This window comes from Mustela nivalis, assembly GCF_964662115.1.
Source record: "Mustela nivalis genome assembly, chromosome: 9".
NCBI classification, from domain to species: Eukaryota; Metazoa; Chordata; class Mammalia; order Carnivora; family Mustelidae; genus Mustela; species Mustela nivalis.
The window spans coordinates 112,341,431-112,355,723 of NC_139028.1; the positions used below are offsets into that span (position 1 = coordinate 112,341,431).

A 14,293-nucleotide genomic window follows, 5' to 3' on the forward strand; every position below is an offset into this window, starting at 1 on the left:
GGGGAGCGTAACCAGTGAGCAGACGAGGAAGAGGCGGGATCCGGGGGTCCCGGCAGCTTCTAGTAGGTTCCAGAAGGCGGCGCGTGCGGTTGGGAACGCGGAGCGGACGGAGTCGATTCAACGGGGTTCCGGGCCGGGCTATGGAGCAGGTGAAGGGGGAGGGGCGGCCCAAGGCCCCGGGGCTCCTCGGACACCGGCTGAGGCCGGGCCGCGGGTGGAGGAGCGGGGCGGGGCGGGCGCCGGTCGGGGCGGCGGTCTGGGGTCGGCCGAGCAGCGGCCGCGGCGAGGGCGTGAGGGCCGCGGCCCACCGGGCGGGAGGTGAGCAGTGTAGCGAGGCGGGCCGCGGGCAGCGCCGGGTCCACTCAGCGCCTGCCGGCTCTGCGCGGAGGGCCGGCGGGCCGGCGACAGTTCGGCCTAAGTCCGGCCTGCGGCGGGAAGAGAGGCCGTGGCTGGGCCCGGAGGCCTCCCGGGAGGTGGCTCTCGGCTCAGCGGAGGGGGCGGGGGGGACATGCTGGGGGCGCTGGGAGGGATGGAGGTGGGCGAGACGCCTCGGGAGAGGCGTCAGGGGCACCGCGTCCCCACCGGGGTACTCGCTGGCTGGGAGAGCGGGCACTGCCGACGGAGAAGCCACCGGGACTTGGACACAGTTAACTTGAGAAGGAATGCGGGGACGGGAATACGCTGGAAGTGACCAGCTGGGGGAGATCCTACTCTTCTCCATCTGGAAGGGCCGGGGTGGAAGAGCGGAGAGTGAAGGTTTGGTGAGCGGCGGGCCGGCCTCTCTGCCTGATGCAGGAAAGGGATGGTGCCGCCAAAGTCCTTGGAGCGGCTTCCATCTCTACCAGGGTTTTACAGATGTGTGTACCGCCCCTCCCTCCTTTCTTTTCGGTTTTGTGTGTATGTGATTGGAGAGTAACTGAAGACTGATATTTCTGGAAGGTTGGCTTCTGATTACACAAGGAGGAATCGGTCGCTGTAGAGGATCTAGGCTATGTAGATAAGCAGCAAGAAGTGAGTTATTTGTCTCGGCTCAGCGTTTTTAGGGACCGAGTTTGTAGCTGCTGCTGGTTGCTTTCCGCCGCTTCTCTATATCCTCGGCGGCCTGGAGATTGTGAACGGCCCGGAGAGATTTTTTCCGCAGTCGGACACTGTCATTGAAGTGTAGCGGTTCAGCAGGGGGGAGAAAATCGGCCCCTTCTTTTCAGTGTATCTGCAAAGCCTAAGTGTTGGCTTTCTTCAGGTATAGCCATTGGTGCTTTGATCAAATCTAGAGCCTCTTTAGTAAAACAGTGGAAATGGAGGGATGAATAAATTTTCTGTTCACTCTGGATAATTAAATTGCAGCTGGGATTAAATAGGCTACGGTAGAGACAAGAAAAAAAGACTCCTAAAGTGAGAAACACAGTTCTTGGGCCTTCAGAAAGGGGTTTGCTTCTCCATTTATCAAAATAGGAAAAAAAAAAAAAACCTTTTAAAGTTGAGGTGCCCATTGTAGATGGAGCAGATGTGCAGGTACACTGTGAATGAATGACTAAACTCAGGGCTGCGACGTTTGCCACCACCAGCGACTTGCATTTTAACTCCGGGTGTGTCCAAACCTACTCCAGAACTCATTCACCATGTGATTCCTCTGCCTTTGCTTTTCATCTGCAATTGGGTCATCTGTATTCCAGTTTTCAAAAGTACTGAAGTTGGACAGATTGGAGTGTCCACGATTTCTTCTTAGTACTTTTCAAATAAATCCCAAGGTAAAGTACTTTTTATCTTAGACCCAGTGCAGAGATACAGCTGTGTAACATATTTAACAAAATAGCGCCTGGGTGGCTCAGTTGTTAACTGTCTGCTTTTGGCTTAGGTCATGATCCCAGGGTCTTGAGATGGAGCCCCACCTTAAGCTCCCTGTTCTGAAGGAAGCCTGCTTCTCTCTCTCCGACACCCCATGCTTGTGTTTCTGCTCTTGCTGTCTCTTTCTGTCAATAAATAAAATCTTAAAAAAAAAAAAAAAAAAAGTAGTGCTTGCTATTATGTGCATTCTGGGCTGGTATCCCCCCCCCCCTTTTTTTTAAGATTTTATTTATCTGACAGAGATCACAAGTAGGCAGAAAGGGAGAAGCAGGCTCCCCGCTGAGCAGAGAGCCCGATGTGGGGCTCTATCCCAGGACCCCGAGATCATGACCTGAGCTCAAGGCAGAGGCTTTAATCCACTAAGCCACCCAGGCGCCCCTGGGCTGGTATTTTCTATTCTACCTTTAAGTGCTGGTCATGACCTACAGACTTGATTTCCATACCTACTGTGGGTCAGCACTCAGTTTAGCAAATGATGTTTTGTAGGGTAGGCAAGGATTTCATGGAGCTGTTCTCAGCTGCATCACGATGCTAGCGGAGTTTTAACTTTTTACTTTGTGGTGTCCTTCCTGGGTTCTAAGATTTTTTTTTTTTTAAGATTTTATTTATTTATTTGGCAGAGAAAGATATCACAAGTAGGCAGAGCAGCAGGCAGAGAGAGAGGGAGAAGCAGGCTCCCTGCTGAGCAGGGAACTTGATGCGGGGCTCCATCCCAGGACCCCTGAGATCATGACAGAAAAGCAGAAAAAAGCCAAAAGCGGAGGCTTAACCCACTGAGTCACCCAGGCGCCCCCTGGGTTCTAAGATTTTTATCCTTTGCTAGATTTGGCGGTATTTTCCTTTATTTTTTCCATTTTTAAAATTGTAAAAAAATTTTTTGGAGATTTTATTTATTGGACAGAGATCACAAGTAGGCAGACAGGCAGGCAGAGAGAGAGGGGGAAACAGGCTCCCTGCGGAGCAGAGAGCCAGATGTGATACTCATCCCAGGATCTGAGCTGAAGGCCGAGGCTTAACTCACTGAGCCACCCAGGCACCCCTGGCGGTCTTTTTCTGACATTTTTTTCTCAAGGTCATCTAACCTCTCTGGTTAATGGGTGGAACATTCCTGGTAGGTGTGCCTCAGGGTTCCAGAATCGCTTGCATCTGTATGTATTGGGTCATAGCTGGATGATAGAGAATGATTAGTAACTAGAATGCATGCTTGATCTCACCAAATGTGTTTGCATTTGAGATGTGGCCCTTTCACTCCTGTAGGGCATCCTTCCTTAGGAGAAGCCCTCTAATTTAAGACCATGTTTTGAATATTTGAAAGGATGAGAGATAAAACTGCTAGTAGTGTTTCATTTTCTTGCATACTTTGTATAACATTTGAACAGGGCAAAAACCGATTTGAGGGTCTAGCTGTTTACTCACTAAGGAGCAGAGCAGTGCTCTGCCCTGCGGTGAGAATGGAAATAGAGTCTTCCATGATGGTGGGTGAGCGTCTTGGTGCTCCCAGAGAAGCGGGCGGGAAGCCTGTAGGTTGGGAGCATGTGTCCGGACACACTCCCTTCTATTCCTTCGTGAATCCTTCTGTGAGGAGCAGTGTGGCTCCTGTGTTTTGGTTTATCATTTGGGCTTCTTGGCAGTGTAAGCAAATGAATTTGTTTTCCCATGAAAGGACCTCGTGAGTATGTTCTTCATCAGCCCTAAGTAGAGATTTGGGGAGAGTGGCTGGAATTCCAGTTCACACTGGAGCTAGTGGAGAGCAGAGTCAGGCTTTTTTTCCTGGCTACTTACTGTTTTCTGGTTGGTTCCAAAAGGTGTGGGAGATGGTAAATGAATTCATTAATGGGTTCTTTCTTTCGGTGTGTAAAGTAACTCTTTTGTCGTGATAACTGAAGACAGGTAGAACTCACTTAGAAAATTGGGACCAAGCAAGTGTGTTAAAGGAGAGAAAAACTACACTGGCTGTTCTTCCCCCTCAGGTAAATGAGCTGAAGGAGAAGGGCAATAAGGCCCTGAGTGCGGGCAACATCGAAGACGCGCTCCAGTGCTACTCGGAGGCCATTAAGTTAGACCCCAAGAACCACGTGCTCTACAGCAACCGCTCAGCGGCCTACGCCAAGAAGGGCGACTACCAGAAGGCCTATGAGGATGGCTGCAAGACCGTGGACTTGAAGCCTGACTGGGCCAAGGTAAGCTGTGGGTGCGCTGGGCTCTCCGGTGCGCTGGGTCTACACACGGGGCCCTCCTGACCTGGCCCGTTGTGTGTCGCTGCAGACGGATGGCGGCGTCCTCCCCGTCTGCGCGGGGGCCTCATGCTGACGGCACAGGCTGCCAAGTCGGAGATCGAGTCTGTTGTTGAGACGGGCCTTAGCGCGAGTGCTGCTGAGACAAGCGAGCACCGGCCAGGGTCCTGAGAGAAGCGGCGGTGGGGAGGGGGCGTCTTTGCTCTGTAGCTGGAGTCCTCGTTCTCAGTCTCGGCGGCGCGTGCTGCTGCTGCTGCTGTTCTTCAGCCGTGGCGTGGACGCCTGTTTGTCTTGTGAAATGTAGAGCACGTTCTTCGGAGTTCATCTACTGGATTTGTCCCTAGGTGGCCTTTATTTTGTTTTGTGTCTTTTTTTTTTAAGGGCTATTCGCGGAAAGCAGCAGCTCTTGAGTTCTTAAACCGATTTGAAGAAGCCAAGCGAACCTACGAAGAGGGTTTAAAACATGAACCAAATAATGCTCAGCTCAGAGAGGGCTTACAGAACATGGAGGCCCGGCTGGCAGGTAGGCGCCAGTGCACTGCTGGGTCTTTTTCTTTTTTTTAAGATTTTATTTATTTATTTGATAGAGATCACAAGTAGGCAGAGAGGCAGGCAGAGAGAGAAGGAAGCAGGCTCCCCGCTGAGCAGAGAGCCCAATGCGGGGCTCGATCCCAGGACCCTGGGATCATGACCTGAGCCAAAGGCAAAGGCTTAACCCTCTGAGTCACCCAGGCGCCCTTCTTTTTCTTTTTTAACAGGGTTAACTTTGAGGTTCCCCACGTACGTATCAGGCTCAGAGGCTACAGGGGCGTCGTGGCTCAAACCGATTTCTATAACGTGCTTTCCTTTGTTTGGAACAGAGCGGAAGTTCATGAACCCTTTCAACATGCCTAATCTGTACCAGAAGTTGGAGAATGATCCCAGGACCAGGACGCTGCTCGCTGATCCCACCTACAGGGAGCTGATAGAGCAGCTACGAAATAAGCCGTCCGACCTGGGCACGTAAGTCAAGGCAGCGCGGTTTGCCTCTGGAAATGGACGTAAACATTGTGCTTTGTCCCTGGAATGTTATGGCAGGGCATGGAGCGGGTGGGAGCCCCTCCTTCAGACAGCAGGGTTTCTGTCGTTGTTTCTTCTCTAATAAACGGTGGGTATTCGTTGGTTGGTTTTTTATTTCTGGAAAGGGTCAAGTGGTACATGTATCAGAATAATTTGGAATTTTCTTTTCTGAGCCTCCGTCCGCCTTCACTGTTTTACTGTAATTCTGATCTGGTACCAACTCTGTCCTTCCCGTGCGCACCAGATGCTGTCTCTCGGCACACTGGAGCAGGAACTGCTGGTTGAGATGAGCGACAGGTGTAAAAAGCTGTTATTTCCTAAGTCACGCTGGTGTCTGTGACTCTTGAGATGAGATGGAGTATACCTGTAGTTCAGTACTCTGTGTATCTGCTGCCTCCAAGCAATAAATTTGAGGGCACCTGGGTGGCTCAGTGGGTTAAGCCTCTGCCTTCGACTCGGGTCATGATCTCAGGGTGCTGGGATCGAGCCCCGCGTCGGGCTCTCTGCTCAGCAGAGAGCCTGCTTCCTCCTCTCTCTCTGCCTGCCTCTCTGACTACGTGTGACCTCTCTCTCTCTAAATAAAAAATACCTTAAAAAAAAAAAAAGTTTGAGGGCTCGTACCTCGTCTTAAGCGGATTATTGGAGGGTGGGGTATCCCCAGGGGTGGCTTGTGGCCAGAGCACAACCTAGCAGTTTTTCTGTGGAGGAGACGCTCGAATACGGTGATCTGAAGCTTAGCAGTCAGTGGGGGTTTTAAATCAGTTGCAGGGAAGAATGATTATGGTTTTCTTTTCTTTTCTTTTCCTTTTTTTAAATCAATACCAGGAAACTGCAAGATCCCCGGATCATGACCACTCTCAGCGTCCTGCTGGGAGTGGACCTGGGCAGTATGGATGAGGAGGAGGAAGTGGGAACGCCTCCCCCACCTCCTCCTCCCAAGAAGGACACTAAGCCAGAACCGATGGAAGAAGATCTCCCAGAGAACAAGAAGCAGGTCTCGTTTTTTCTCCTTACTGTCAACATTCCTAAACAGGCTAGTCAGCTGGCAGTCCCCGTCAGCGGGAGCGCTGTGGGTTGGGGCGGCTGTAACGGTTTTTGAGCATCTGGTTGCCGTCGTTAGGAGAACGGTCAGTGTGTTAAAAGGTTGACTTGCCAAGCGATCTCATAAGCATGGTGGATCTTGGGCTAGTGGCCCGGGTGCTGGTCAGGGCAGGCCGGTGGAGTTGCGTGTGTGACCCTTGTCCCCCTGGGGTCCAGAGGAATGTCTACGCATCTGACTGAGGCTCCTGTGTTCTGGTTGGATGGGCGTGTAGTTGAAAGTTGTCCAATTAGCAACACAGTCTCCCAGAGCGGGAGGCATGTGCTTACACGATTTTATTTCCCTCCTTATAAATGGGAACAGCAGATTGTTTCCAGATTTAGCACCTTCAGTTGGGTACGTGTTCGTTGTTCAGGGTGTCTCAGAGCTGGAAAAGGGCCCGTGATGCGGGTGGTAGTGCGCTCTTCTCTGGAGACCTGTGCCCTTGGGTGGGCAGCCCCTTCTCATCCTCTCCCTAACCCTCTGCTGCTGTTTCCTGAAGACCCCTGCCCCTGGGCGTCCCCTTCTTGTCCCCTCCTCGCTCCTTTGCTACAGTCCCCTCACAGTTGAGACCCCAAGGTGACTGCGCAGCAGGAACTGATTAGGCGCAGCCTCTCGCAGTAAAACCGGGTGCAGGACTTCTGTCCTCTTGGAGGTTGGTGCGGGCTGGAGGGGTTTCCTCTCCCCTGGAGAAGCTCTCTGCTTTTTGACAGCATCAAGGAGAGTAGATGGAAAGGGGGGGAGGAAGTGGAGATGAAAGGTTTTTTTGTTTTTAGGGTTTTTTTTTAAAGATTTTATTTATTTATTTGACAGATCACAAGTAGGCGGAGAGGCAGACAGAGAAAGAGAGGAGGAAGCAGGCTCCCCACAGAGCAGAGAGCCCGATGTGGGGCTCGATCCCAGGACCCTGGGATCATGACCTGAGCCGAAGGCAGAGGCTTTAACCCACTGAGCCACCCAGGCACCCAGGAGATGAAAGTTTTAAATTTTCTGTTCCAGCAGTTAGCCCTTCCCTTTTCGGTCCATAGCTGGTTGAGGAGAGGCCGGCAGATGTGGAGACTGGTTTGTCATACGTGCTGTACAGGATCGGGGACAGGTGCCAGGCTCTTGCTCTCTTTGCCATCTGGGTTTGATTTGCTCAGTACTCCTTCCACACTTCCATCTAGGCGCTGAAAGAGAAGGAGTTAGGGAATGAGGCCTACAAGAAGAAAGACTTTGACACAGCCCTGAAACACTACGACAGAGCCAAGGACCTGGACCCCACCAACATGACTTACATGACCAACCAAGCAGGTGAGGCCGAGGCCAAGGGGTAAGTGTGTCGTCCGGTGGTCCTGGGGAGAGACCAGGACTGACTCTTCCTTAACCGTCCTGCCTGGCAGCTGTGTACTTCGAGAAGGGCGACTACAGTAAATGCCGGGAGCTTTGTGAGAAGGCCATCGAAGTGGGGCGCGAAAACCGAGAAGACTACCGACAGATTGCCAAGTACGCGCGCCCTTCGGCTGTGCCTCACGTGGTGTGGAGGGGTCGGTGGCCGAGACTTAGATGTTCCTGCATGGGGAGGAGGGTTGCTGGCCACACAACCCGCTCTGTTAACAGTGGCCTGGAGAGGAGGCCGCAGGCATCGAGACAAAAGGTGTTTGGAGGGCGTAGTGTCCTAGCAGTGATGGGGGCCTTGTTCCTAGTTGCTGCTGTCTTTGCCGTTCAGGAGCTGACCCTGTCCCTGCTCTGCCCTTAGCAAACTCTTCTCTTGCTTGTTTTTGTCAGAGCTTACGCTCGAATTGGCAACTCCTACTTCAAAGAAGAAAAGTACAAGGATGCCATTCATTTCTATAACAAGTCTTTGGCAGAGCACAGAACCCCAGATGTGCTCAAGAAATGCCAACAGGTAGGTACAGAAAGAACAGGGATGTTCTCTTAAATTATTACTTCTTGTAGTTGCAGGTGCTTATTAGCAAACCTTAAGTTTTTGGAAGTAGCGTTTTTTGGTCTAGAGTTTTATAGAACATCCTTGTCATTTGACAGCAGTAAGGAATAACGCGGGTTGTTTGCTGTACTTTTTTACTGGCCAAGATTTTGACCTTCCGCTGAGGGTCAGTGCACTGAGTATTATGGTTCTTATTCGAACTTTTTTTTTTTTTTTTTTTTTTTTAACCTTACACAACCAAAGTGTGTGTTGTGCCAATTGTCATAAAGTGTGGTGGGAGGGGTGATTATATTCACGAAAAGATTGGTCAGAATGTTTTTTTTTTGTTGTTTTTTTTTTTTGTTTTTGGTTTTTTTTTTAAGCATCATTTATTTGGGGGATGCCTGGTTGACTCAGTGGGTTAAGCCTCTGCCTTCGGCTCAGGTCATGATCTCAGGGTCCTGGGATTGAGCCCCGCATCGGGCTCTGCTCATCAGGGAGCCTGCTTCCCCTCCTCTCTCTCTGCCTGCGTCTCTGCCTACTTGTGATCTCTCTCTCTCTCTCCCAAATAAGTAAGTAAAAATCTTAAAAAAAAAAAAAAAAAAAAGTCATTTATTTGGGAAAGTGCTTCTGCACACATGAATGGGAAAAGGGGCCGAGGAAGAGGGAGAAGCAGCCCCATGCGGGGCTCAGTCCCCAAACTCTGGGATCATGTCTTGAACAAAGTCAGATACTTAACCAACTGAGCCACCCAGGCGCCCCAAGAATAGTCAGAAAATTTTGTTATGGACACGTGGAATATTTTTATTATCTTGCTTGTCTTTTTTGTTGTGTTTTGTATGGGGTTGGTTTTGTTTTATTTTGTTTCTGTTTTTCTGTTTTGTTTTGTTTTGTTTTGACGGAGGGTTAGAGGTGAGTAGAGAGACTCTTCAGGCTCCACGCCCAGTCTAAGCCAAAACGAAAACAATTGGATGTTTAACCCAGTGAGCTACCCAGGCACTCCATAGTGATAATGAAGAATGTGTCGTTTTTTAAGTAATGTCCGCACCCTGTGTGGGGCTCGAACTCAGCCCCGAGAGAAGACTTGCATGCTCTTTGAACAAAAACTAAAATGTTGCCCATGGTACTTTCTGGAAATCAGAGTACAAGTCAGGACTTTTTTAGTGCAGTATTTATATTTGGGAGACTTAAAATGATCATCCAAAGGGTTATCGTTTCTTAGGCGGAGAAAATTCTGAAGGAGCAGGAGCGGCTGGCTTACATAAACCCCGACCTGGCCTTGGAGGAGAAGAACAAAGGCAACGAATGTTTTCAGACAGGTGCGGCGCGCGGCGCGGCTGTCCCCTGTGCCCTGGCTGCCCGTGCGCCCTAGTCCCTGGTGTGTGTGTGATGGGGGCGGGGGGTTGCTTTTTGCTTTCTAAACAAGTTTGTTTCTTACTCAGGGGACTATCCCCAGGCCATGAAGCATTATACAGAAGCCATCAAACGGAACCCAAAAGATGCCAAATTGTACAGCAATCGAGCCGCCTGCTACACCAAACTTCTGGAGTTCCAGCTGGCGCTCAAGGTGGGCAGGTGGGGACGCAGAGTGGCCGCGTCTGATTGGCCTGCGGGTGAGAAGTGCGGGCTTCCCGCTTCCCGCGTTGTCACCAACACCCGCTGGAGGCTCTTCCTTGGTCTTAGAGTCAGGGTGGTGGGGTATGTGCGATGTTTGTAAAATGTGGGATCGAAGTGTGCTCTGTCCTGGCCCATCAAACTACATTAGTGATTGGGAGCATTTGGAAAAATGGATCCTGAGGGGGAGCCTGTGGGGCTCCATCAGATAAGCTTGTGGCTTCACTCAGGTCACGATCCCCACGCGGGCTCCCTGCTCAGCGTGGAGTCTGCGTCTCCCTCTGCCCTTCCCACTCGCTCTTCCCCTGGGTGTGTACACTCCTTCACTCACTCGCTCTCAAAAAAAAATCTTTAAGAGAAAGAAAACTGGATCCTTTTCCACCTTCTATGATGCTAGCTACTTCTTCCTTCGTGATCCCCCTCTTCTCTGTCCTGAGCTGCTCAGCATGCGCGGCCGTGGTACCCAGCATGTTCGCACCGCGCACAGCCCTCCGCACTGTGCACCTCCGGAACCTCGTCATCTTCCCAAACTGGAACCGCAGCCTTTCTGCACTAACTCCCCGTTCCCTCTCCTCCGGCTCCCGGGACAGAGCAGCCACCGTTCTGCTGTCTCTGTGAAGCTGACTCCTGTAGGGACCTTCTGAGAGTGGGACCGTCCAGTGCGTGTGCTTTCGTATCAGGCTCCTTCCACGAGCACTGTGTCTGCGGGGCTCCTGCGGTAGCCGAGGTCCGCGTCGTCTTCCTTCTGAGCGCTCAGAGCTGTTCGGTTGCACGGACCTGCCCCCCTCCTGTCCCTCCTCTGCTCCGTCGGCGGCTTCAGTGGCCGTTTCCCCCTTGTGGCTACTGGGGTCCTGTGGCCGTGGCTGGGGTGTGCAGTGCCTGTTGGGGCCTCAGCTTCAGTTCTTTGGGGGTGAAGTGCTGTGTCACTGAGTGGTTCAAGGTTTGGATTTTTTTTTTAATTATATTTATTTATATATTCTTTGGGTAGACCGCAGTATTGTTTCCCACAGTGGTTTTATCATCTGCTCTGACTTCTTGATGAGGTCAGTTAGCCTGTGTGCTGTTCTCAGTCACACCGAGCGTGGTCAGGTATGGTTCTGTCCGCACCGTGAAGGGGGTTTGTCCCCACTCTCTTGAACACGGGCTGTCCAGGGCCTGTTGGTGATTTTTAAACTGTTCCCCAGGTGATTTTTAAAATGTCCAAGCTTGGAGCACTTTTTTTTTTTTTTTCCTTTTTGGGTTAAAGATCTTGCTTATATATTTGAGTGCCCGGGTGGCTCAGATGGTTAAGCATCTGCCTTCAGCTCAGGTCATGATCCCCAGGTGTTGGGATCGAGCCCCATGTCAGGGTCCCAGTTCAGCGGGGTATTTGCTTCTCCCTCTCCCCCTGACTCTCCCTGGTTGCATTCTCTTCCAACCTCTCAAATATATGAATAAATTAGATTTTATTTATATGGGGGGGGGGTGGGGAGAGAACATGTGTGGCAGGAGGGGCAGAGGGAGAAGCAGACGCCCCGTGGAGCAGGAAGCTGTATGTGCTGGAGACCAGGACCCAGGTGCCCCAAGTCTAGAGCACCTTACTACCGTAAGGTGACAAAATGTGACTTGTGTGGAGACCCCCAGTACCTGAGTCCATGATAGTTTTTGTTATTGGTGCCACTATGTTCTGGGCCCTTGTCCGGTTTTTAGAGATGTCACTGCTGTGGTATAAGGGCGACATCAGAGCCAGGTTGGTTCGCCAGGTGGCCACCTGTGAGGGAGAGCGCTGCTTCCCCAGCTACCGGACCATTTCTGGGCTAGCTTTATGCCAGAAAAGGTGGACGTGGGCCTGGGTGTGAAACGATAGTGTATGGCAGTTTTTTCCCCAGAATTTTCCATTTCAAAGGCACTTCAAACAAAAATACCCAAGCACCTGTGCGTCCTCCACCTCCTTGAGTGGTGGACGAGTCTTTGCCAGACCGTTTGTGAAAGGGAATGGGAAACGTTGGGCGCTCCACGCCTCCGCTCTAGAGTGCTCTTGTCCTGAGGCATTTAAAGCCCCTGATAATAGCGGGACGAAGGTCGGGAGGCTGGGTGCTGAGGGCCCCTTCAGATTTCCCCACTTGGCCAAAACTGCACATTTAAGCTGTCGTGATCAAGGCCCATGGATTTCATCTGGTTCCACGTGTATTTTCTCTCTCTCTCAGACTAGAAGTTTCCCACTGTTGGTAGGATTTTGCATAAAGTCACCCTTTTGAAGAGTCTGGGCTCCTTGTCTTCCTTGGGGTGGTCCGTAGTCGGGATTTGTCAATGCTCGTGGTTTCACTTAATTTGCTTTTCCATCCTCTGCTGGACCTTCTGTGAAAGGGCCTGGGTGTCCGGGTTAACGGAAGCTCGGGAAGCGAGACAAACTCGTGGGTCTGGACGGCGTGTGCCGCCGGTCATTCCGAGGGATCCCTCTGCCTTCAGATAGCTCGTAGGAAGGAGCAAGCCTCACTTTCTCCTCTTCTCTCTCTTCCAGGACTGTGAGGAGTGTATCCAGCTGGAACCGACCTTCAGTAAGTGCTTTTCCACTGCCGCCCCCGCCCATGACCCCGGCGGGGAGATGGAGATGGGGTGGGGGATGGGAGCTAGCATCCGCAGGCCTGATGGAGACTGGGGTTCCCTGGGGCAAGGTGGACGTGGCAGCCTGCAGAGCCCCGTTCTGAGGACGCCCTACTTTTCCCACTTCTCTGTAGTCAAGGGCTACACCCGGAAGGCAGCCGCGCTGGAGGCCATGAAGGACTACACGAAAGCCATGGACGTCTACCAGAAGGCCTTAGATCTGGACTCCAACTGTAAGGTGGGGCCGCTCCTGCTTCCTTCGGCCTGTCTGGCCTATCGTCTCCCCCTTCTCCGCTCCCTGTTAGCTGGCCTGGTGGAAGCAGTGAACCGGTCGGTGCTAACGCCCCCCTCTCTGGCTTTGCTGGGGTGCAGGAGGCGGCGGACGGTTACCAGCGCTGTGTGATGGCCCAGTACAACCGCCACGACAGCCCCGAAGACGTGAAGCGACGCGCCATGGCTGACCCCGAGGTGCAGCAGATCATGAGCGACCCGGCCATGCGGCTCATCCTGGAGCAGATGCAGAAGGACCCCCAGGCGCTCAGCGAGTAAGTGAGGCTGGGGAAGACGAAGACAGGAAGGCTAGCAGCAGGGGGCACGAGGCTGGTGGGGGGCTACCGTGTCTGGCTTGCGCACAGCCGGATCACCATGATCACCGGAGCGCTCCGTCGGAAAGACCCACTTTGCTGGGAGAGCGGCCTCTGCTTCAAGCTGTGTCCGAGGGTTTGTGCGGAGCGGGCCTGGCACGGTGCTGCCTGCGGGCTGGCCAAGGCCTTCCCGGAGGGGTCTTCGCCAGGCCTCCCATTCGGCCGCCTCCTATTGGGCCTTGCGTGGGGTTTGCATTCAGGTGTCTCCGAGAGCAAGTAAGACGTTTTTAGGTTAAGTCTCGTTTCTGACGATTTCGCTTTTCGTTCGTCAGACACTTGAAGAATCCTGTAATCGCACAGAAGATCCAGAAGCTGATGGACGTGGGTCTGATCGCAATTCGGTGATGACTCGCTCGTCATCCCCTCCCTTCGCCCTCCTGTGGAAAGAGGAGCTGGGACCGCGGCAAGCAGCGCGGAGCAGAGGGGAGAGCAGGGGAGAGTGAGCAGCTTCTCTCTATATATTTATATAGACCTACGTGGAAGATAGAGACTCGTGTTTGCGTTACTCGCACCGCCGCTGCCTCTGGGCCCTCCCAGCACACGCATGGTCTCTTCCGCTGCCCTTGGGTTCCCTGTTCCCTTCCCCGCCCTCCGTCGCCGTCTCAGCTGCTCTCCCATAGTTGGTTATTTTTTATTTGGGGCAGTGGGCCTGTGTGGGGAGGGGAGGCTGTTCTTCCCCGACCTCGGGTCCCAGCTGTCGTCACATTGTTAACTCCACGTGCCCTTCTCCAATAAAACAAGCCAGTCGGGCGTGGTTATACATTGTCATGTCCTTGTGATTTTTTTTTTTTGCCAAGTGACCCTGAAGTACCTGTCCCACAGGGGTTAGAGCCTGAAGTGTGTGAGAGGTGGGAGTGTCCGCTGCCTGGCTGCTTTTCCAGGGAGGTGGGTCTGTGGGTCTGAGCGTGCCTCGGTCACTAGGTGGCACTGTCGCCCAACAAGCTGCTTAAAGGGAGCCTAGGGCCTTCCCTGCCCAGAGTGGCGCCAGCTCCAGAGGTCCAGGTCCACATTCAGGTGCTTTCCCGCCCTGTCCATGCTTCACACTCTGCTCTCAGAACCAGAAACCAGCTAGATCAGGAACGCTGGGTCCCACCCCAGAACCAAACTTTCCCATTGGTAGAGTCTTCAGACCTCTGTCTCCAGAGACCAGATCTGCCAGCGGCTCCAGTCTTAGTTTTTATTTTACTATTATTATTATTTTTTAAGATTTTATTCATTTATTTGACAGAGATCGCAAGTAGGCAGAGAGGCAGGCGGGGGTGGGGGGAAGCAGGCTCCCCGCTGAGCAGAGAACCTGACATGGGGTTCGATCCCAGGACCCTGGGATCAT

At 52.4% G+C, this 14,293-nt stretch overlaps 1 protein-coding gene across 3 annotated transcripts; it reads left to right on the top strand.

Annotated features, from left to right (window-relative positions):
• Positions 1–13,723, top strand: STIP1 (stress induced phosphoprotein 1). Of its 3 annotated transcripts, none has more exons than XM_082748203.1 (15): positions 48–149; positions 1,674–1,748; positions 3,816–4,025; positions 4,461–4,602; positions 4,940–5,081; positions 5,964–6,132; positions 7,383–7,509; positions 7,599–7,701; positions 7,984–8,104; positions 9,345–9,441; positions 9,565–9,665; positions 12,258–12,273; positions 12,454–12,557; positions 12,692–12,864; positions 13,236–13,723. In XM_082748203.1, exons 1-15 carry the CDS (start codon positions 141–143, stop codon positions 13,306–13,308), a joined length of 1,662 nt encoding a protein of 553 aa, XP_082604329.1. In that variant the 5' UTR covers positions 48–140; the 3' UTR covers positions 13,309–13,723. The 3 variants fall into 3 exon arrangements, with proteins under 3 accessions (XP_082604330.1, XP_082604329.1, XP_082604328.1); XM_082748202.1 differs by having other exon boundaries at positions 49–149; positions 9,565–9,689; positions 12,237–12,273; XM_082748204.1 differs by lacking the exon at positions 1,674–1,748 and having other exon boundaries at positions 1–149; positions 9,565–9,689; positions 12,237–12,273.
• Positions 13,724–14,293: the final 570 nt, after the last annotated feature.